The 22,492-nt window shown below is 41.3% G+C and overlaps 1 protein-coding gene across 12 annotated transcripts in view; it reads right to left on the bottom strand.

The window, feature by feature from the left end:
- SNX14 (sorting nexin 14) overlaps nt 1-22,492 on the bottom strand; it is a 76,355-nt gene that overhangs the window by 48,221 nt on the left and 5,642 nt on the right. For 6 of the 12 annotated variants that reach the window (XR_010599525.1, XR_010599526.1, XR_010599522.1 and 3 more), the window contains exons 5-9: nt 21,033-21,076; nt 17,562-17,649; nt 6,324-6,408; nt 2,573-2,729; nt 356-431 (exon numbers count right to left, since the gene is read on the bottom strand). Coding sequence is in view for 6 of the 12 variants with exons in the window: in XM_008165522.4 (XP_008163744.3) it covers nt 356-431; nt 2,573-2,729; nt 6,324-6,408; nt 17,562-17,649; nt 21,033-21,076 (450 nt within the window). In the remaining 6 variants the exon portion in view is untranslated. The remainder of the gene's footprint in view (nt 1-355; nt 432-2,572; nt 2,730-6,323; nt 6,409-17,561; nt 17,650-21,032; nt 21,077-22,492) is intronic. The other 6 variants (XR_010599524.1, XR_010599523.1, XM_065588184.1 and 3 more) reach the window with 2 other exon arrangements.

The following is a 22,492-nucleotide window of genomic DNA, read 5'->3' on the forward strand; positions in this document are numbered from 1 at the left end:
AAGGTACTTACAATGGCACATCTTATTCCATAGACAGCTATTGTAAGTATAATTATTCTGGTAATAAATCATACTTCTAACAAATACAAAAATCAGTTTGTAGACCTAGCCTAAGTATTTTTTTTTTATTAATGTAGCCAAATAATCACTAAAACTAAATTAACACTGCATCACCAAAAAATTAAGAGGATTGGGTATGGGGTTATTTTTCTTTCTGTAAACCATTAAGCAGTCACCAATGATAAAACCAATGTGAAGTACTTGTTTCACCACACAGCACCTCATCATCGGACAAAAAGGAAAACAATGATAGTCAGAGTAAACAAAAATTATTTCTACTGCTCCAAAATCTCACTGGGTCAGCTAAGAAATCCATGGAGGGAAGGAAAACAGAACCAGACAGGATCTCTCTTATAAGCAAGGCCAGGGATCTGAAAGGAAAAAAAAACTGTTTTACATTTTCATAGTAATTCACGTTATTACATTCATAATTGTAATGGGATAAGATAGGTAAAGTTAATATTTTTGTACTAAAATGTCTTTCCTTGTTTAATAAAAACATGTTATTTTAAAGATATTTCAGCACTCCACACATTCAGAATCACAAGATGTCTAAACTGATTCAACACATGGAAACTAAGGGGGCAAATACATATCTTTTCACTCAACAGCTCATTGCTTAATTCTCAGCAATGAAAGAAGTCTAGATAAGGATCATATAGATCAGGGATTGGCAACCTTTGGCACGCGGGCTGCCAGGGCCGGTTTGTTCACCTGCCGCGTCCGCAGGTTCGGCCAATCGCGGGTCCCACTGGCCATGGTTCGCCGCGCCAGGCCAATGGGGGCTGCAGGAAGCGGCGTGGGCCGAGGGACGTGCTGGCCGCCGCTTCCCACAGCCCCCATTGGCCTGGAGCAGCAAATCGCAGCCAGTGGGAGCCACGATTGGCCGAATCTGCGGAGGTGGCAGGTGAACAAACTGCCCCAGTCCGCCACGGTGCTTACCCTGGCGAGCCACGTGCCAAAAGTTGCCGATCCCTGATGTAGATTCTTAACTCCTTCAGCTGGGATCTGATATATATTCTTCCTATAAATCCTTCCATGGTACACTTCGACAACCTAAAACAAATGTTGTTCTGAAGATGAGGCACTTGTGAAGCAGGTGGTCCACTGTTCTATATCGATGATGCATCCAAGCACTGCTTACTGAGTAAAAGCCTATGTAGTATGTGAGTCTGGAGAAAGGAGGGTCAGATTTCAGGAGGGACCTAGTTTGATGCCACACATGGAGCTCAGAAATGCAAGTTAGTGGCCAGCCTGCGACCAGTTGAACATTTACCAAAACTTGCTATACTGATAAGCAATTATATACTGGTATAATTGCACCACATTAAGGGGTTCCACTGATTTAGCTAAATCGTTTTTTCAACATATTCCATTAAACTGGTGCAAAAACTGCATATGTAGACAATGTCTCAGATTTCAGTGCTGCCACCTATCTATGCGAGCACAGCTACTGATGCCTATCAAGCTGCCTCCTCCACCCCCAAGTCACCAGCTTGCATTAACACCTCCCACACCTAGAGTTCAGTTTTCAAAAATCAACATTGTGTAAGAACTGGACATAAATTCATGATGCATGCATATCTCACTAATGCTAATGGGAGACTCATACAGAACAGCAAAAATCATCTCTTTTAGCTTTAATACAGACATTGGTGATTTCCAACTGTAAAAGTGGGTAAGTTGTTGAGAAGCAGCTGCTTTTCATTGCTGTTTCCTGCATTATGTTCACCACTAGTATACTGAAACAGCATTATCCAGTCCAAATACCTTATGATCTCAATAAGCTCCATCTACTTCAGCGCACCCAACAGAACCTTTCCAACATCTAGAACGAGCATACTAACATATCACTGCAGTGGGTCCAAGGAAGCAACAAATTATTCTTTTTCATTTTATTTTTTTGTATTTGGAGTTTCACCTAAGATCACTAGTGTAGAAGCAAGGAAACTGAGCAAGGGCTGGTCTACACTGGGAGGGGAGGGGAAATCGATCTAAGATACGCAACTTCAGCTACGTGAATAGCATAGCTGAAGTCAAAGTATCTTAGATCGATTTACCTTGGGTCCTCACGGCGTGTGATCGACAGCCGCGGCTCCCCCGTCGACTCCGCTACCGCCGCTCGCTCCAGTGGAGTTCTGAAGTCGACGGGGAACGTGTTTGGGGATCGATATATCGCGTCTTAACGAGAAGCGATATATCGATCCCCGATAAATTGATCACTACCAGCCGATACGGCGGGTAGTCTGGACGTACCCCAAGTGCTTCTACTCCATCTCAATTCCTTTCCCTTCCCCCCTAGTTAACAGATACTACAGAAATATACAATCAACAAAAACATTAAGAAAGAATTCACTCTTTAAATTACATTTAATATGCTTGTACTTACACAGAAAACAAATTCAAAGTTCAAGCTGACACTGGTCTTCACCCACTTTACTACCATTAAGAACTGCAGCGCTACATGGCATGCAACTGTTGTAAATAGTACAACTTCTAATATATTTGATACCTGCAGTCTGTTGCCTTTGGGGGAAGAATATAAGGGAAAAGAAGTTCAGTAAGTTTTCTTAAATAGTGAAGTTCATCTCTCCGACTCCTCAAAGCCACATGGAGTTCTGGTCCATATTCTTCTAAAGCAGCTTGCTGTAAAAATTCTGCATTTTTCACTGCAAGAAAAAAAAAAGGTTTAGTATGTTCTCTTTTCCTTCCCACCCTTGTGAAATAATGGTGAGGAGATTTCTTTCCACTTCGATATGGGAAACCAGTTTTTAACCATTTTTCATCTGCGGATCCCTAACAAATTTCAAATGGAGGCGTAGACTCCTTTGGAAATCTTAGACATAGTCTGCGGACCCGCAGGGGTCTTTGGACCACACACTGAAAACCACTGATAAAAATATTACCTTGATAATGTCATGTAACATATGCCCAGGTGTCAAAGATACACAAAGTATAAGAAAAAGACACCTGGACATAGGCTTTGAAGTATGGCTCTACTGTGAAAAGACTACATAAAATTTCCACCTTCTGTAAAAAATAGTAACTTCTTCACTGGACCAATTCAATATTGTATAGTTTTCAGGATATTTTTGCTTACCATTTAGTGGACAACTTACGCCTGGTTTGATTTTTAACTATACAACAGCTTCTCTCCATTTGCTTTTACCTAAGTTTCACTCTCCAACGCTAGGCTCTTATTTATTGGTATGCTCTAAACATAATTTGGAAACATCTGAGACTAGAACTTTTGGTTATGTGATGCGTTTCCTACTTAACTTATACTCCAAAGTTGCTTTGGAAGTAAGATTGAAGCAATACATCTTTTGTGCGACTTTTCACTGTGTTTAAATTAAAGCTGACAAGGGACTATTTTGTCAAAAGTATAGCATTAAAGTATTCACATATCAGTAGCTGTTTTGAAAAAAAGAATACTTTTTCCACAGGCAAAACCTCTGCACCTTAATTAGCAATAAACATTTTATAATCCCTTTAAATCACTTTAAGTGCAAGAACTGGGTTGTAATAAGTCAGCACAACGAGATATGAAATAATTCAACATAGGCCCTGTGTCAAGAAATGCACTAAAAATGAATGAATTGCAGAACAGAACCTGTGAATGAGAGGGCTACAGATAGGTGTATTTAGTTTACTAGAATCTGTGCACAAAACAAATCTCAGTTAACGTGTGACTTCACAATCACAAAGTGATTATGAAAGTGAGTCAATTACTATAGATCCTTATACCACCTGATGAAATGTAGCTAACTAGCATTGCTGAAAGCAGCAGGAAGAGACACTCCGGAAACTATAAATAAGAAAGCCACTATAGGAGATGGTAGGCAGTCTGAAATAGAGGAGAGGAAAAAGGGAGAAGAGAAAGAGACCTTGGAGATGAAGGGTGTAGAAAGAGGAAAAAAGAAAACAATGGGAAGAGGCCAAAAGAGAACAGGAACAGGCAACGCTTGAAGTCCAGATCTCTGAACCATGGTGTTGTATACCTCTGGGGAAGGCTTAGGAAACCTTCATGTTACAAGGAGTTATTTTCAGCTATTTAGACATTTCCTAATTTCACATTTTCAGCTGAAATTGGGTATATCTGCTCTCAGTCAGGTAGCAATTTTTTCCCAAAAAATCTCTAAAAAACCCATCCACAATATGCCATTTGCAAGCACAGCAGTGAAAAAATGCAGCTCCAGGGAGCAGCTTCAAGACAGAGGGCAGGAGCAGCACATGGCAATGGGGTAGGGACAGCTGAACTGCGGGCAATTGATAGCCTGCTAGGCGGCTGCCACACAGGGAACTTAGGGGAGCAGGGAGCTGATGGGGGGCTGCCAGTCCACCCTGGTTCCAAGCCCCCACCAGCCACCTGCAACAGGCTGCTCTTCCTGCAAGCAGTGGACAAAGCAGGTGGCTGCCAAACAATGTTATAAGGGAGCATTGCACAACTTTAAATGAGCATATTCCCTAATTGATCAGCAATGTAACAACATTAACTGGGACTACTAAGTTAGGAGTTACTGTACTCGCTCATCCTTAAATGAAGTGGAGTGAAATTGCAGCGTTTAACAGAGAAAGGATTGTGGAATATAACCTGAGAATGTGCATATGAAAGAAGGCAAGGCTCCATGGTCCTGTCTTCTTCCATAGGCTATGGACAGGTGCATAATGAACGGGGCAAAGGTCTCCGTCACACAGATTACACCTCTGTGCTGTACAGAGCATTCTATTGCTTCCAAGCAAATACCCAGACATGGCAGAGTTTTCATTTTTCTTTTCAAAGAGCATAGGAAATGCCATACATAAAGACTACATTTAAGAGAGTGTCATGATTGCAAAGCGAAGCACTGAAAACTCAGGAATGGATGAAGTTAAGGTGGCCTGTGCCACCTTAACTCTATTCCTTTTTGATTATGCAATACAATAGTCTTTAGTAGTGATTACATATTACTTTTTCTGCAGAACCCGTGCTTTATTCAGGCCTCAATTCAGCAAGTAGGCCTACCTAACTTCAAGCATGCAAGTAGTCCCACCAGCTTCAACAGCACTACTCACATGCTTAAAGTTAAGCACATTCCTAAGTATCTTGCTGAATCAGAGCCTCAGTGCACACACTAGCTGGTGCTGTGTTAAATTGTTATACAATCTGTGGAGAATGAGGCAAGAACCTGGTGGAGATGAAGAATGGTGGAGCTGTTAAGACACTGGACTAGAACCCCGTATTCTAGTTCTAGTGCTGCCTCTGCTATACATTTGGTGTGTGATCACAAGCAAGAAACAGCCTCTCTATCCTCATTTTACAGATGCAGAACAGAGGTATAATACTTGCTGACCTTGCAGGGGTGACAAATTCAGCAAAATCCTGAAGAAAAAGTTCCTTATTCAATACAGGTGTTGGATAGTGTGCAGTAGCTAAGGTGCGGGGGGGGGGGGGGGGGGGGGGGGAAGAGAGAGGGAGAGAAGGGAGGGGATAGGGAGGAGGGGAAGGAACATGCGCGCCACATGTTGAATGAGGATATTAAAACAGTTTTTTACCCCAAGAACTTCCCCGTTCGTTTGCTAGGCACTGTCTAACCTGCACATTGAGGCCTGAAGTCTGGCAGAAAGTGTGACTGTAAGTACAGACTCTATTTCAATGCATACACTCACAGGGCAAAGTTAAGGATGCCTATGCATTATAAGTTACATACTTGGATTGGTTACATTTAATAAATTATGGATGTGACTTCACACTAGTTATAAAATTAGCACCATTTGTAGTTATTTAATTATAGTTTAGTTTTAGTTTAGTTAGTAAGTTATATAACGTAGTTTAGTTAAGTTAAATAATATATTCACATACACATACACCCTTTTATTTATTGTTGCTTATCTGGAATTCACCAGGAATGTCTTAAGAAAAATAATCTAAATTTTGCTCTGAACTGGACAGAAAACTCATTCCTGCTCCACACTCCAGGCAAGAGACCAGATTTCTAAATTAACTAAATGTCTACATGTTGACAGTCATAAAATCAAACAAAAACTGTCTGCATTCAGTCCTTGTCAACGTTTGGCCCTCTATCCCCAGACAAGCACCACAGCAGAAGGGGGGAGGGATTTTTTAAAAAAGTGAAGGCAACAGTAGATTTGAGAATGAACTGTCAAATTTCCCAAAGTACTGGCAAATGTGAAGCATCAAAAGTTTTAGGCGTAGCATTTTAAACTTACAAACCATTTTAAATTTACAAAACATTAACGTACATACAAATGTTTCACAGTACCTTTCTGCCTGGCTTTAGCTATGACTTCTATATGTTTCATTGCTGCCTTTAGCATTTTCTTTGTTATAACAGATGGAATGTCCACCTAAAAGAATAAATTTTAAGTTAAGGAAAAAACCAATTCTCCTTAAGTTATTAACATAAATTACTATGAAAAGTATGTTAATGCAATTTATTAATAAAATTAAAATACCCATCTATTCAAAAAATAAGAATGGTTTTTAGCAAATATAACCACAGAAACTGACATGCTCCTTTTCATGGGAAAGCAAGGTACTTACAATTACCAATTAATACAGTAGAATCCCTATTTTATGAACCATTTGGGGAATAAGAAGTTCATAACATTAAAAAAATCAAAATATTGAGCTTTTCAAAGTTAGTTATAGTGGATAAGGTGCATAGGTTAATTTATTACTCGTTCAATAATAATGTACATAAATGGTAAAAAAATTATGCAGTGTGCATATTACGCTCATACATAGGCTTGGCAGAATTCAATTTTTTCATAATTTCAATATCAAAGTTCAATTTTGAGCATTTTTTATTTTTATCTATTTAAATTTTCACAGTTGCGGGAACTTATGGGAGGTGTTCAGACAATGGGGAAAGATCAGACAATTATTTAACTGCAGCAGATGTTGAGATTCAACTAGTTAAAGCGTTTGATCTGTTAAAAAAACATGAATTGTCAACATCACATGTCAAAATATATGAAGAAAATATTCTTAAATAAACTTTAATAAGTTTTCAAGGACCATTTTCCTTACTTTACCCATCTGCAATTTTCTATTATTACTGATGGAAATATTTTTTCGGCAGTTTGTATATGGTGAAATCAATGTTTACCAACATTTATCGATAAAAATCTAATCCCTCTAAGTCTTGTCATACAGTACTGTACGTACATACTGTGCTGTAGTGTCCTGTAGTAACTAGTGAAATAAATCATTGATTTTTGGGGGGGGATAAAAATGGTTCATATAACTGGTTGTTCATTATGATTGCTGTTTATAAATTTGGGGTTCTACTGTATTTAGGCCTGGTCTACACTGGGGGGGGAAATCGATCTAAATTACGTAACTTCAGCTACACGAATAATGTAGCTGAAGTCGACATTCTTAGATCAACTTACTGTGGTGTCTTCACTATGGTGAGTCGACTGCTGCCGCTCCCCCGTCGACTCTGCCTGCGTCTCTCGCTGAGCTGGAGTACAGGAGTCGACAGGAGAGCGCTTGAGGAGCGATTTATTGTGTCTGGACTAGATGCAATAAATCGATCCCCACTGGATCGATCGCTGCCCGCTGAGCCAGCCAGTAGTGAAGACATACCCTTAGAGTATCCAACAAAAGTCCTAAACATCTTTAGCATATTTACTGTCAAAATGGAAATCTGTTGAAGTGTACATCTGCAGTAATAATAAATCTTAACTCAATCATTTCAGAATCAATTTAAATGAAACCTCAAGTTCTATTCCACAAGGGCTGTTCTGGCCACTGTCAAGGCAATATGCACTCTCCAGCTTTGGCTCCTGAGCATTAAGGCCAAGGACCAGGAGCAAAGCGAAGGACATATTCAGTCCACAGGCAGAGGGTATCCTGTGTCACTCATGCAAGTTCCTCAAGCCAACCAGCCACTTCCAGAGTGCCAAGTCCAGCCCTCCTCATGCACAAAAAAAAAAAAAAGCATTTAGGAGAGCCAATAAAGGGAAAAAACCATGAGCGCTACCTTTCTTCTGACATTTCAAACCAAGACGATTTTACACTACAAAATCTAAGCTAAATAAAAATAAATAAAATGTAATGGATGGGATTTGTCCTTGTTGTCTTGTCTCCACCCATTTTAACTCTTGTGTTTAAATACATTTAATCTGAGATTTAGAAATATTTATTCCAAGCAATTAAAAACAAGGAAAGACTTATCAACTAAGGCACAGCACTTCAAAAAGTGACTGAGGCCATGTCTACACTACAGAGTTAAGTCGACTTAAGTTTTGTCAATGATCATAAATCGCTTTAATAACATCGGTGGAGCACGTCCACACAATACTCCTTGTGTCGGCTGAGTACGTCTACAGTCGTTGCTCTTGCATCGACAGAAAGTTGAATTGTTGAATTGTGGGTAACTATCCCACTGTGCAACTCGTTACGCTCTGTCACCCTCGGCTGCTGGGAGCTCTGCGAACGGATCACAGTGCAGCACTGGAATGTGCTCGCTGCCCCGTAATGCAGTTCTTTCCATCCCATCATTCCATGGGCTTCCTTCTTTGTTTCATGCTGTTTTTCAATAGACCTCCATCTCTGCCTGACAGCATGGATCCTGACCATTGTGGTGATGAGCATTATGAACACAACGCAGCTGGTCCTGCAGTATTTCATAAGCTGCGAAACAGATGCCCACACTGCTGTCTGCCATGGAAATGAATTATTCATGATTGCTGCTGACATTCATGGACCAGCTTGCCATGGTGGACCATCAGCACTGGACTCAGGGAACAAGCACTGAGTGGTGGTATCGCATTGTGATGCATGTATGGGATGAGGAGCAGTAGCTGTAGAACTTTCAGATGTGCAAAGTCACCTTCCTGGAACTGTGCAGTGCTTGCCCCAGCACTGCAGCGCAAGGACACCAGAATGAGAGCTGCTCTCACAGTGGAAAAGTGAGTGATGATTGCTGTGAGGAAGCTGGCAACTCCAGTCTGCTACCGGTCAGTCGCTAATCAGTTTGGAGTTAGAAAGTCCACCACAGGAGCTGCGGTGATGCAAGTGTGCAGGGACATTAATTGCCTACTGTTACAAAGGACTGAGACTCTCGGTAATGTCCAGGAAATAACTGATTGCTTTGAGGCAATGGGATTCCCTAACTGCGGCAGGGCAACAGATGAAACACATATCACAATTTTGGCCCCCAACCATCTTGCAATGGAGTACATCACCCAAAAGGGCTACTTCTCCATGGTCTTGCAGGCACTCATGGATCACTAAGGCCGTTTCACTGACATTAATGCGGGGCAGTCAAGGAAGGTGCATGATACACGTATCTTTCGGAACACTGAACTGTACAGAAAGCTGCATGCTGGGGACTTTCTTTCCAGACCAAATGATTCCAATGGGGAACATGCAAATGCCCACAGCGATCCCTGGAGACCCCACGTATCCCTTGCTCCCATGGCTCATGAAGCCTTACCACTGGGAACCTAGATAGCAGCAAGGAGCACTTCAACAACAGGTTCAGCAGGTGCCAAATGACCACTGAATGTGCCTTTGGCCAGTTAAAAGGTTGCTGGCACTGTCTTTTTGGCTGGTTAGACCTCAGTGACAAAAATATTCTGATGGTCATTGTGGCCTGCTGTATTCCCTATAATATTTGCAAATCAAAGGGGGAAGTTTCCTCAGGGGTGGGCTATGAGACTGATCGGCTGGCCGCTGATTTTAAGCGGCCAATACAAGGGCAATTTGGAGGGCATGGCGGGAGGCTATTCAAATCAGGGGGGCGTTGAAGGAGCATTTTGACAACAATTCCCAGTAATATGCCCCTATGTAATGCATTCAGCCAGGCAACGTTTACTTGCCATCACGAATTACCTGGGTCATGCTTGCTTCTTCAGCATTAATTGCAAGGAGCAAATATTCCTACCTATAGCCAATATGTTTCAATGTCAGCACTGAACGATTTACGTATGTATCTCTGTATTTCACAAATAAAGGCATTTAATTTCAAAGACTCAAGTTTAATAACAGGATCAAACACAAATGTTTGGTCAAACAGGGGACATGACAAAGAACAGTCTCATGGTTAGGGCTGTCACAGCTGGGTGTAACTCCAGCTTTCATTGGGAAACCAGCCCCCAGATGTGGAGTGCACAGGTACTGTGAGGGACTGGGAACACACAATGAATGCATTGGGGGAGTTTGTGGAGGGCATGGACAGGAGTTCTGTAGTGGCTGAAGGGGGAGTCGGGCACACATTTGTTGTGATTGCCGGCTAAGAAGGGATTTCAACATCTCTGTCTGGTCCTTGAGGTGCTTTATCATCCACACCTGCCCCTGTGTCCTTTCCTAGCTATCCAGCCTCAGTCTTTCATTGTCTCCCTCCACACTTTTGTTTCACTTTGCGCTGCAACTGTTGACTGCAGCGCCTGGCGAAACATATAATCCTTCTGGGTCGGTGCCTTATCTGATGGAGGTGCTCTGCCGGTATAGAAGAGTGTTCTCAAGGGCACATCTGCAGAAAGCAAAGAAACAATGAAAAGAGACAGTATTGAGAGTGCACTCACAGCTATGAATCACAAAAATTACACATTTTTCTCACTGTCCCTCAGCTAGCACACAGGTCTCCGCAAGTCCCAATTATGGTTAGTTCACGGGGAAGAGGGGAATTGGCAAGGGGGAAGGGACAAACGGTGGTTTGGGAAGGGGGTTACTTTAAGTGGCTAGGGAGCCTATTCTGAATACTGGTATCCTTTTCCACAGGCTAGGGCAGAGGTTCCCAAACTTGTTCCACCATTTGTGCAGGGAAAGCCCCAGGCGGCCCGGGCTGGTTTGTTTACCTGCCGCATCCGCAGGTTCAGCCGATCGCGGCTCCCACTGGCTGCGGTTCACTGCTCCCGGCCAATGGGAGCTGCTGGAAGCAGCGGCCAGTATGCCCCTCGGCCTGCGCCGCTTCCAGCAGCTCCCATTGGCCTGGAGCAGTGAACCACGGCCAGTGGGAGCCGCGATCGGCTGAACCTGCAGAAGCAGCAGATAAACAAACCGGCCCGCCCCGCCAGGGGCTTTCCGTGCACAAGCGGCAGAACAAGTTTGGGAATCACTGGGCTAGGGTAATCAAACCCGATATCTCACTCTTAAGGATAATCTAAGATGTTAGGGAGCATCTCCTGCATACGCGTGGCTTCAGACTGGCTCTGTATACTGCTCGCCTGTGTGCCGCTTTAGTTCCTGCAGAAATAATTGCTGGGCGGCGTGGCAAAGTTTCCTACAGTGGGGGCAGAAACAAGGCAGCTCTTCCAAGGAACCTTCAGCAGAGGATTGCAGAATACCAACAGGAAAGTTTCCTAGAGATCACTATAGGGGATTCCTCAGACATCCCCGTGTACATTAACAAAATTTTCCGCCATGGCTTCACTGCATAGATGGACAGGCTCTGTTATTAATTTCTGTCCCTTATCCCTCTTCTACCATATAACAAAGTACATGAGAGCTCAATCTCCTCTCACTGTGCAATATCAAAGCAAAATGCGCGCTTACCAAAGCTCCCCTCTCCTGCACTCCAGAGCCAGAGTGCTGGGACTGGCTAGACCCCTCTGGAGTGGAAAAGAGGTCCTGATTCGCCACGCCACCAGATGACCCTGCCGTGGGCTCCACATCATCCTCCAGCTCCACCTCCTCGTCCACCACTTCCTCATCAGGGTTGAGTCCAGTAGCTGCTGCCACCTCCAGTCCCATTAAGTATCCATGGGGCTCTTGGTGGTGAAGGTGGGGTCACTGCTGAGGATGGTGTGCAGCTTCTTATAGAAGCAGTATGTCTTCGGCACCTCACCAGACTGACACTTGGCCTCCCTTGCCTTCTGGTACGCCTGCCTCAGCGCCTTGATTTTAGCACAACACTGCTGCGCGTCCCTTTCGTGCCCCTTCTCTTGCATGCCACTAGCAATCAGCCCATAGGTATTGAAATTCCTACAGCTGGTGCAAAGCTGCGACTGCACAGCCTCCTCTCTATATATACTCAGCAGACCAAACAGCTCCAGCGTGGTCCATGTGGGAGAACATCTGCTGGGTAAAGCCGGCATGATCAGCTGGGAAGATGCTGTGTCAACTGTACCGAGCAAACAGGAAGAGGAATTTCAAAAATTCCCAAGCCTTTAAACAGGGAGGGGCACATACCTATGTAACTTCAGGGTTCAAACTGCTGACCAGAGCGGTCATGATGGGCATTGTGGGACACTTCCTGGAAGCCAATTAGGGCGACATAACCAACTGAGGCATCTACACTGACACTACATCACAAAAAGCTCTATGCTACTTGTCAAGTTGGTTTTATTATGTTGGCATAGCAGGTGAGTTACATCGGCAGGAGCATTTCAGTATGTACACCTCCACGGTTTTGTTGATATAACCATGTAGTGTAAACAAGGCCTTAGAAAAGCAATGTAAATCTTCCACCTTTCACAATGTATTGAATTCTCCCTCCATCCCCACAAAATAAGTCTACAAGAAGCATTACAGCACACCTGAAACCTTCCAAGAAGAAAATGAGTTCTATGTCACTGATCATTTTCATCTGGCTTTTGAGGCATTCAAAGTAGATTGCTACAGGAAGGAATTTGACAATTTTCTTTGTAAGTTGCTTACCAAGTCAGTTTCTAAACCCAGTACATTTAGTGATCTACACATCACAAAACCACCACTCCAGTCTGTCCGCTTCCATATATGTAAATTCTCACACTCTGAATTACATACAGTGAAGTTGTAGCCCTGTTAGTCCCAGGAGATTAGAGAGATAAAGTGGATGAGGTAATATGTTTTATTGGACCAACTGTTGGTGAGAGAGACAAACTCTCGAGCCACACAGAGCTCTTCTTCAGGTCTGGGAAAGGTACTCCCAGCATCACAGCAAAATGCAAGGTGGAACAGACTGTTTAGCATAAGTCTGTAACATATACTGTAACGGACCATTCAAGGTAGAGTGTCCCATTAACACCTTTACAGTCATAGGACAAAGAGCAGGCTAGTGGGTTGCAGATTGTTGTAATAAACCATAAATCCAGTGTCTCTGTTTAGTCCATGATTTTTAGTGTCTAGCATAGTAACGAATTTAAGCTCCGAGGCTCATCTTTTGAAAGTGTTGTGCAGGTTTCCTTTAAGGATGAAGACTGAGAGGTCAGATATTGAGTGATCGCTTTGTGAAAAGTGTTCACCCACAGGTTAGAGGGTGTTTTTGTTCTTTATCATTTTCCTGAGTAAGTTCTTTCAAAAGCATAGTGATTACGGTATCTGGTTTAACTCACATAGTTGTTATTTGGGCATTTAGTGCACTGGATGAGGTACACCACACGTTGTGACAGGCATGGATCCTGAAAGGTGTGTTGTGGGGGATGCTGATCACTGCAGCAGAGATGTCTGTAGGTTTCACATCCAATGTTGTGGCAGGGTCTGGTGCCACTTTGAGTTGGTGTGTCCTAGTCTGTGTGGAGCTTGCTTTTGTTGATTAGCTTGGAGAAGATGGGGGTGGTTGTTTGAAGACCAACAGAGAGGGTTCAAGAAAAATTTATTTCAGGATAGGGTCCCTATTGAGAATGGGTTGTTGTAATTTGATGGTACCCTGTATGGTATGTGATGGCTAGGGGTGAATGGTCAGAGGGGGTTTTATTTCTGTATTGAAGCAGGTTCTCTTTCACTATTTCAGTGGCCTGTTCTATGATGTAATCTACTTCTCTGGTGGAGTGTCCTCATTCAGTGTAAGCAGTTTTAAGTGCGTTAAGGTGTATAACCTGGACTTTCTCCTTGGAGCATATTCTGTGGTCTCTGAGTGCCTGGCTGTAGCTAAACAGTTTTCTTGCTGTTTGGGATGGTTACTGGATCTATGAAGGTAGGTATGGTGATCCATGGGGGTTTTCTTGGATATGGTTGTCTGTAGGGTTCTATTGCTGAAAATGATTGTTATGTTCAGAAAGTTGATGCTAGTGTGGGAGTGTTCCAGAGAGCCTTCAATGGACAGGTGGTTGTTGCTGAAGTTGTGGTGGAAATCTATGAGTGAGTTTAAGCTGTCTGTCCAGAGGATGAAAATATCATCAACATATCTCAGGTATTTGTCCAGAAATTCTTCAAGTTGGCCCACGATGAGTCTGGCATATTGTGGAGACACCCTAGTACTCATGGCTGTTCCCATGGTTTTGACAAAATGTTTGTCAAATGAGACAAATGTGAGAATGAAATGGATGAATTTGGTGACATGTTTGGGGTGAATATCTGAAGGTTGTCCATTGTTTGGAAAGTATTTGAGGCAGGTAGCTATGTGTCATTGTGAGGGATGTTGGTGTATAAGAAATGACATCCACAGTGGTGAGGATGGTGTTCTGAGGAAGGTTGTTAATATTGCAGAGTTTATGGAGAAAAATCAGTTGTGTCCTGGAGAAAGCTGGCCCTTTGTGTGGTTTGAGGACGGTTTCTAAGAGTCCTGATATACTTTCAGTAAGAGTGCCGTAATCCTATATGATGGGTCTGCCTGGGATCCCTTGTTTGTGTATCTTGGGAAGCATGTAGAAGGGCACTGGGGTGGTTTCATGGGGGAGGAGTTTCTAAAGTTTCCCTGAGTTGTTTGAGGAAGGATTGGATATCATCCTTCAATTCCTGGATAAATTGTGGTGTGGGGTTGTTTTTGAGTTCTTTATAGTAGGTGGTGTCAGAGTGCTGTTGGTTGGCCTTGTTAACTCAGTCATCACAGTTGAGGACTACAGTGGTGCCTCTTTTGTGTGGTAGTTAGATTTCAGGGACTATATGGCTCTTTTTGTCCTGTGACTGCAGAGATTTTTTTAACAGGCATTCTATCTTGAACAGTCCCTTACAATATATGCTAACTAAACAATCTGTTCCATCTTGCATTTTGCTGTGATGCTGTGAGTACTTTTCCCAGACCTGAAGAAGAGCTCTGTGTGGCTCAAAAGCGTGTCTCTCTCACCAACAGAAGTTGGTACAATAAAACATTACCTCACTCACCTTGTCACTCTGAATTACATTTTTGTGAGCTCCAAGACCTAGTATTCTGTCATCTCACTCACCCACCCACAAACCCTATCTCTCCTGCATAATTCATCCAGCTCAAGCTATCATGATGTCTAAATTTGTGTTATTTACAAAACTTTGCACAATAAACACAGAAAATAAGTTTAATATTACATCAGATACAATCTTAATACAAAATTTATAAACTAAAAATGTATAAAGGGGAATGTGTTTTGATTAAACTCCAGTACCTACTAAGGTATGAAGGTATGTCTACACTAGAGACCTTACAGCGGGACAGCTATACTGCTGCGCCACTGTAAGATCTCCTGTCTAACCACTCTTTGCCAACAGGAGAGAGGTCTCCGGTTGGCATAATTAAACCACCCCCAACAAGTGCCAGTAGCTATGTCAGCGGGACAGCGTCTCCTGCCGACATAGCGCTGTCCACACCAGCGCTTCTATCAGTGAAACTTATGTTGGTCAGGGGGGTGTTTTTTTCACACCCCAACTGACAAAAGTTTTATGGACAAAAGTGCTAGTGTAGACATACTCTAAGCTTCTTCAATTCTCCACACAGCATCTAACACTTACACAGCTTACATGTCACAAAAGATTAAATATATTTTTGCTCTCAGCCAAGCCTGACTGAAAATATTATAAATATTTTGTTCGTGACAAGAAAGGTGGAGGAATTTGAATAATCTTTATTATTCTAATTCACACAGGACATGTTTAAAAGATGTTATATGCTAGATTATTTCAGTTCACGTGTAACCTTCAGCTACCTGTATAATATGGTATTATCACTATCATATTTTATCTTTTCATGTATGATAGCAATAGATCAAGTCAAATAATAACTCAAGTATGCTCAAGTTACATGAATTAAAATTATAAAGTAAATTTTAAGACTTATGCTACATTTCCATTTTGAAACATCTGCTTCATTTACAAACTTTTATGCTTACAATACAAAGAGCATTTGTGGATTGTCTTTCCCCATCTTAACTTTTAAACCATCTGCAGTACCGTAAGTATGTTAACAAGCAAGACATCCAGATCTGATATTCAACTAGGATTGAGTCAGGTTGTTCATCAGCTACATAGCATGTGTGTATATCTTGTAGTTCAGGAAATAAAATGTATTAATAGTTGTTACTGAGGTGGAACAACACCCTTGGGTAGCTGTGTCAGCAGAGGGGCCAGCATTGAATGGGCATGGAAACTGAGCTAGCTTCTAACTCCTATTCTGCCTACAACAACAAGAGGTACTTAGAGGTAGTTCCTGCAAAATGCGCTTGAGGCACATTACCAGAGAGCATCAGGAAGTTTCCATTGCATATACTGTACCTACGTAAAGGACAGAGGGTGGTCAGTCCAAACTTTTCACAGGAACTAAATTCACGTACAAGTTGCCACGACATTCCCCTTCCTGGACAAACATGTTGTTCGAAACTGGTGTCTGAGTCACTAGTACAGCCCTTTTACCCCTATGATCTTCCTCTCGGGACACTTGCCTGTGAACATTGGGAAATGCTGGATTTTTTTATATTTCTATTTCAAGAGCCCTTCAGATCTCTTCAAAACCCCACTAATGTATTCCAATGCCAAAATCTGGTTGTTTTTTAAATCCACTAAACATTTACTGTGGTTAAATACAAAAGAAAGAACAATCGTATCTGGTAATACCTCCACTTCTTATTCCCACAAGGAAAACCTGATCTTATAAAAGCCTGGCAATACTTCCCTTCCTGATTGCAGACCAGCTCTCCCTCCTGCTCTGTGATCCTGCTCCCTCTCCTCAGAAGCCAACTGATGATCATTCAAATTAAAAAAAAAAAAAAAAAAAAAAAAAAGTTCTGAATGGGCAGTTCAGGTGGAGCTTCCATACGGAAGTCCAAGCCTCTGTGTTGCTGTGCACCCACCAATATACAGTATGTGCTCATTGGTCTTTGTTTGGCAACATACCCCCATCACTCAATTTTACTTAACACTTATAACATATCACGACTCCAAGTTAGCATAGTCCCTTCTCCACACAAGTCACACCTACCGGGATTCTTAGAGTGAGCTATTTGAAGCAGTTATACTCTTAACAAGTATAAAAATATCTTCAAAGAATCTAAGCACAGAAGGCGAATCAGGTAGTAGCTACAGGGACTACAGCTCCTCAATATCTAGTAATTCTCTCTACTTCCTTAAAATGAAATCACTTTAGAAACAGCCAATGCAACATAGAAGATAGTCTTGCGCCAATACAAAGCATTACTAAAACAGCGGGAACAAAGACTTTCATTTGCAAGGATTCTATAGGATTGGGCTGTGGCCAAGAGTACCATGGGAGATAAGTTTCAGAGAAAGGAAGCAGGCATAAAGAGGAAGAAACTGTCAAATGTAATTCTATATAGAAAGTACAATATGTTTCTTTTGGTAACATAATTAAAGAAAGAAGATTTACTTTGGCATTAGATACCACTTCTTACATATAAAATCATGTTCTCCAAGCCATTTTTACCTTGTGAATTCTTCTAATTAATACAGATGCAAAAAACCTCAGTGTTACTCTCAGCTCATCTACGAAGGACTCATCATCAGTTACATCCCTGCAAAGTTTTAAAACAAATCATGATGAGTGAACCAAGGAAAATATTTAGTTTGAACTTTAACCCATCCATGTCACATTTGACATTTATAAAAGAAAGAATAAAAACATTAAAAGGTGGCACTTGAAAACATAAGAATTATCTCCAACCTAAATGAAAGCACAAAAACTGGGCAGGGCCAGCTGGTGACTGGTCCTCTATTCAAGCATAAAAACATGTGGACACCTAAATATAGTAGATATATTTGCACTTCTAATTAGCTGTGACTTGAGAGGCATGGTCAGAGCATAAGACTAACAGCCAGGAATTATGTTCAGTTCCTGTTCTAATATTGACTAACTGCATGACTTTGAGCAAATAACCTCTCATTCACTTTCCCCATGTGTTTATTTAAAAAGAAAAAACAGTTACCCAGTTAGGTGGGACGGAGTGAGCCTAAATTAATGTTTGCAAAGCTTTATGAAGAAAAATGCAGAAAGTGTTCAATATTATCAGTAGAGCTGGTTGAAATTTTGCATTTCTATCCAATGAGAAAGTCTGAAATTTCAAAATGTTTTGTTTTGACAAAATGGTCAAAATGTTTCTACTTTTATATATTATAGTATAGTTCTGATAATTTCCTGCAAAAAATTAGATGAAATTGGTACATTCCGAGAAAACATTTTGATTGCGTGCAATCAGCATTTTCTGACAAAACAGTTTTCCCATCCGAAAGTTTTTGACTAGCTCTAACTATAATACAATATGCATGTTACCTACAATACAGCATTTCTTTTTAAATTTCATTTGTTAAAAATTGACCAAAAGTACATAATCCTATTGCCCTCCCAAGTAGGCAATAGCATGTTAGAGCTCTGAGATACAAAATATGCACGATGGTAGAAGGTGACAGCAGCTGGCGGGGCCAAGGAAAAAAATCCTCTTGTGCCCAGTTCCCATTTTTCCTGCCTAAAAGCTGGTGTCAAGGAAGTCTGTGCTCCTTTTCCCGAGAGGAAGATGTCATCCCAGAGTCCTCTCCCACCCTAAACTCTTGTCCAGCTGCTCTAGTCTGGGACAGAAAGAGATCCCAAACCTGTCCCATCATTGAAATCTGCCCCTTCCTACAAAGCTGTGTCTGCTGAGGGCCTCATTTTCCTGTTTGGGAGAAATGGATTTCCCCAAAGATGCAAACAGAGAGAAGGGATGGAAGAGTGGAACAGGAAGAGAAAAAAAATCCTAGAACATTAGACAAATTCTGTCCTAATGACAGTCTAACATACTAAGAAGATTTGCCCTTAAGTAAAAATAATTCTCCAATGTTGTATATTGCCCCAAGACTTTAGGCAATAAGCCATAACTTCAGAAAATTTCCCCCATCTCGAAGTGCTAGTTCACTGCTTTTTATTATCACTATGCTAAGGTGTTCAGAGGACCCAGTTATGACCAGGACCCCACTGTGCTAAGCACAATACAAGCACATAAGAGAACTTTTTTTGGACCTTGTGATTCTTAAATGTAATATCTTGAATCTAAGTTCTCTCCGTCAGTCTGAAGTAACATAAAAGATACAGTGCCCATAGATTCTCCACCAATTTTAAATTATAAAATATTAAACACAGCCACCTATATGGCCTCCTTAAATTTTATTTTATTTAAAAGGAGCTCCGCAAAATGTCCTCTGGATTCATATACTTTAAAGTTTACTCAGCTAATGAACACCCAAAGGTTATCCATTTTGGTGATGTACAACACAGTGTTCGAGCTCCCTCTGCTGTCCTGCAGATAAGTGTATAGCTTTGTTAAGTATATTCAAACCGATATTGATACAAACAAAGCAAAGGCATAACTAAATAGAGACATGTAGACTTCAATCATATTTAAAAATAAATTGGATAAATAGAATGCCTGTAAAAAAATTCTGTACTACCAGTAGGTAAGACAGACAACGTAAAATAAAAGATAAGAGTAGTTGACTGATTCTTTTAATGAACATCACCTTTAAGAAGGGGAAAGTCAAATTCAGAGTTGAATTAGGTGAAATCCAGTGCCTTATTTGTTTTAGAAATTAAAATATTAATATACACCAAGAATTGAAATATACCTCTACCCCGATATAACGCTGTCCTCAGGAGCCAAAAAATCTTACCGTGTTATAGGTGAAACCATGTTATATTGAACTTGATCTGCCGGAGTGAGCAACCCCACCCTCCCGGAGCACTGCTTTACTGCGTTATATCCAAATTAGTGTTATATCAGGTCGCGTTATATTGGGGTAGAGGTGTATTTAAGTTATTTTCCTTCAAAGTGCTTAGAGTAATATGCCTTTAAGTTAAAAAAAACAAAACACAAGAAACCCATACAGGCCCCAGTCTTGCAAAGACTTATTCACACTCATGCTTAACTTTAAGTATGTGAATAGTCTCATCTGAGTTCAACAGAACTATTCACAGTCTTAAAATTTAGCATGTGTAGAATCTTTGCAGGGTCAAAGCCTTAGCTCATATCTTGAATGTATTTTCCTTATCTTTTTTTTTAAAAAAGGATAAAAGAGTTTATTTTTAGATTAAGATACTACATGAAATACAGGGTCAGAGGAACAGTTATAGTTTAGAACAGGGGTGGCCAACCTGAGCCTGAGAAGGAGCCAGAATTTACCAATGTACATTGCCAAAGAGCCACAGTAATATGTCAGCAGCCCCACATCAGCTCCCACACTCCCAGCGCCTCCTGGCCACCGACAGCTCTCCCAATCAGCTGTTTCGTGGCATGCAGGAGGCTCTGGGGGGGGTTGGGTGGAGGAGGAGCGAGGGTAGGGCAGGCTCAGGGGAGGGGGTGGGAAGGGGTGGAGTGGGGGCAGGGCCTGTGGCAGAGCCAGGGATTGAGCAGTGAGCCCCCCGGCCTGGCACATTGGAAAGTTGGCACCTGTAGTTCCAGCCCCGGAGTCAGTGTCTATACAAGGAGCCGCATATTAACTTTTGAAGAGCCGCATATGGCTCCGGAGCCACAGGCTGGCCACCCCGGTTTAGAATCATAACTCATAAAAGAGGATTTTTAAAGTTCTTACAGTTTTTTAACCTCTTATTATGGTTGCAGCAAAAATGTGTCTTTTTCCAGGAAAGCCTCACCAAGATACAAAGTGTTTTTATAGTTTCAATACAAATGTCACAAAAATCTTTGTAATATTTTAAATTTAGAACAAATTGATCCACTCTACTTAACTAATAAGATACAAAAAGTAAGGTGATAAACTGTTAAACTGAGAAAGTAAAAAAAAAAATCTTTGTATTTTATAATTTTTAACACAAAAACTAAATATGTATTTTGTAAAGGACTGTTTCCACTATACTGTTTTGAATGAGGGGTCATTATTAGAAGAAAAAGTAATATTTGTGGAAAACTCATACCTGTACCATGGATAAACAAAATTTTCCAGCACCAGTTCAAGCACCTGTGTAGAACAAAGACAATCACATTACAAAATAAGGGATCTATTTATTCTACATACTTGTTAGAAGAGCTGAAAGAAAAAAAAAAAATACACAAACATCTTTTCTAACCTCACTAAACATGTACATTATAACTCTAAAATGATAAGAGATTAAAGGTGGAGAAACAAAATGCACTGGCTAGAGAAGAATATGTTTTAAAAAAAAAAAAAAAGGAAGGGGGAAGACCTCTGGAGGAAAGAAGAGACGGAACGTATTTCTAAGCAAACACTGCAAGGCTGAAAGCCACACAGTCAAATGCTCTATGTTGGCCTCCAAAGAAGGGACCAAGGCTGCCAGGAAGAGGAACTATAAGAGTATAGGTCTAGGGATGAAGCACTCAATAGCAAGCCAGAGCAGTGAGCCTGGGGATCGACTGAAAGAAAGCGAGACCTTGGAAAGTTAATGTGCAATCAATAGGAGGAGAGAATTCGAAAGCAGTGATCGGATGGCCAAGATGATATTTGCCTCTGAGAAGAGCACCTGATCCCAGGTGATAGTGAACATACCCAGCCATGCCACTGCTGCGTTTTGGATTGCCTCAGGGGCCCAGGCTGACCATGCTAGACAATATGATGGTTTATAGAGTGCTTATCAATCAAACTGACAGAGGGATGAATTGAACTGACAGGTGAAAGAACCATACCTCCCCTCCTGCCCAAGAAAGTAAAACATTATCCCTTAGGTCTCTTCTTTAAGAGCATGGAACCAAGAATTTAAAAAAAAAAAAAAAAAAAACCACAAAGAAAAAAACAAAGAACTAATGATAAATTTGTAATGACAGGAGTTCTGAACCAGGAATGCCATTTTCTTTTGTGATGCTGGCTACAGACATCTCTGATTAGCTCTTTCACAATGACACATTGGCATGGTTTATGCCACAAAGTCTTACAAGTGCATTGATCAAGAGCTAAGTAAACCTACGCTGTAAATATATTATTGGTAGATATTTCAAGTAAGTAAGTAATTTTTCAGTCAGATTCATTTTATGCAATTTGACACATTTAAAACTATATTACAGATCACATCTTGAACTCAGACCAAGATGAATGGGACAGCAGATTTCATGCAATTTACATGAGTTGCAGCATCATTCTATAACCCAGAGTTTGCAATAGAAACATGGAAAATCATGCCCCACTCCAGCACCAAGTCGTCTCCATGCTGTCTTCTCTCACACTTAACTGGAGTAGTGAGGGCTGTAATACAGTTTCATGATTCTCTAAGGCACGTGGGATGTAATACTGCCATACAAACAGCAACTCTGAATACCATACACCACCATCCTCCAGGATATTCTCACTGTGTTTATTTCCAAAAAGATGTACAACACTGGCCATAAGATTTCACTGAATTAATTTCAGTTTGAAGTAGATCAT

This window comes from Chrysemys picta, chromosome 3, assembly GCF_011386835.1.
Source record: "Chrysemys picta bellii isolate R12L10 chromosome 3, ASM1138683v2, whole genome shotgun sequence".
NCBI classification, from domain to species: Eukaryota; Metazoa; Chordata; order Testudines; family Emydidae; genus Chrysemys; species Chrysemys picta.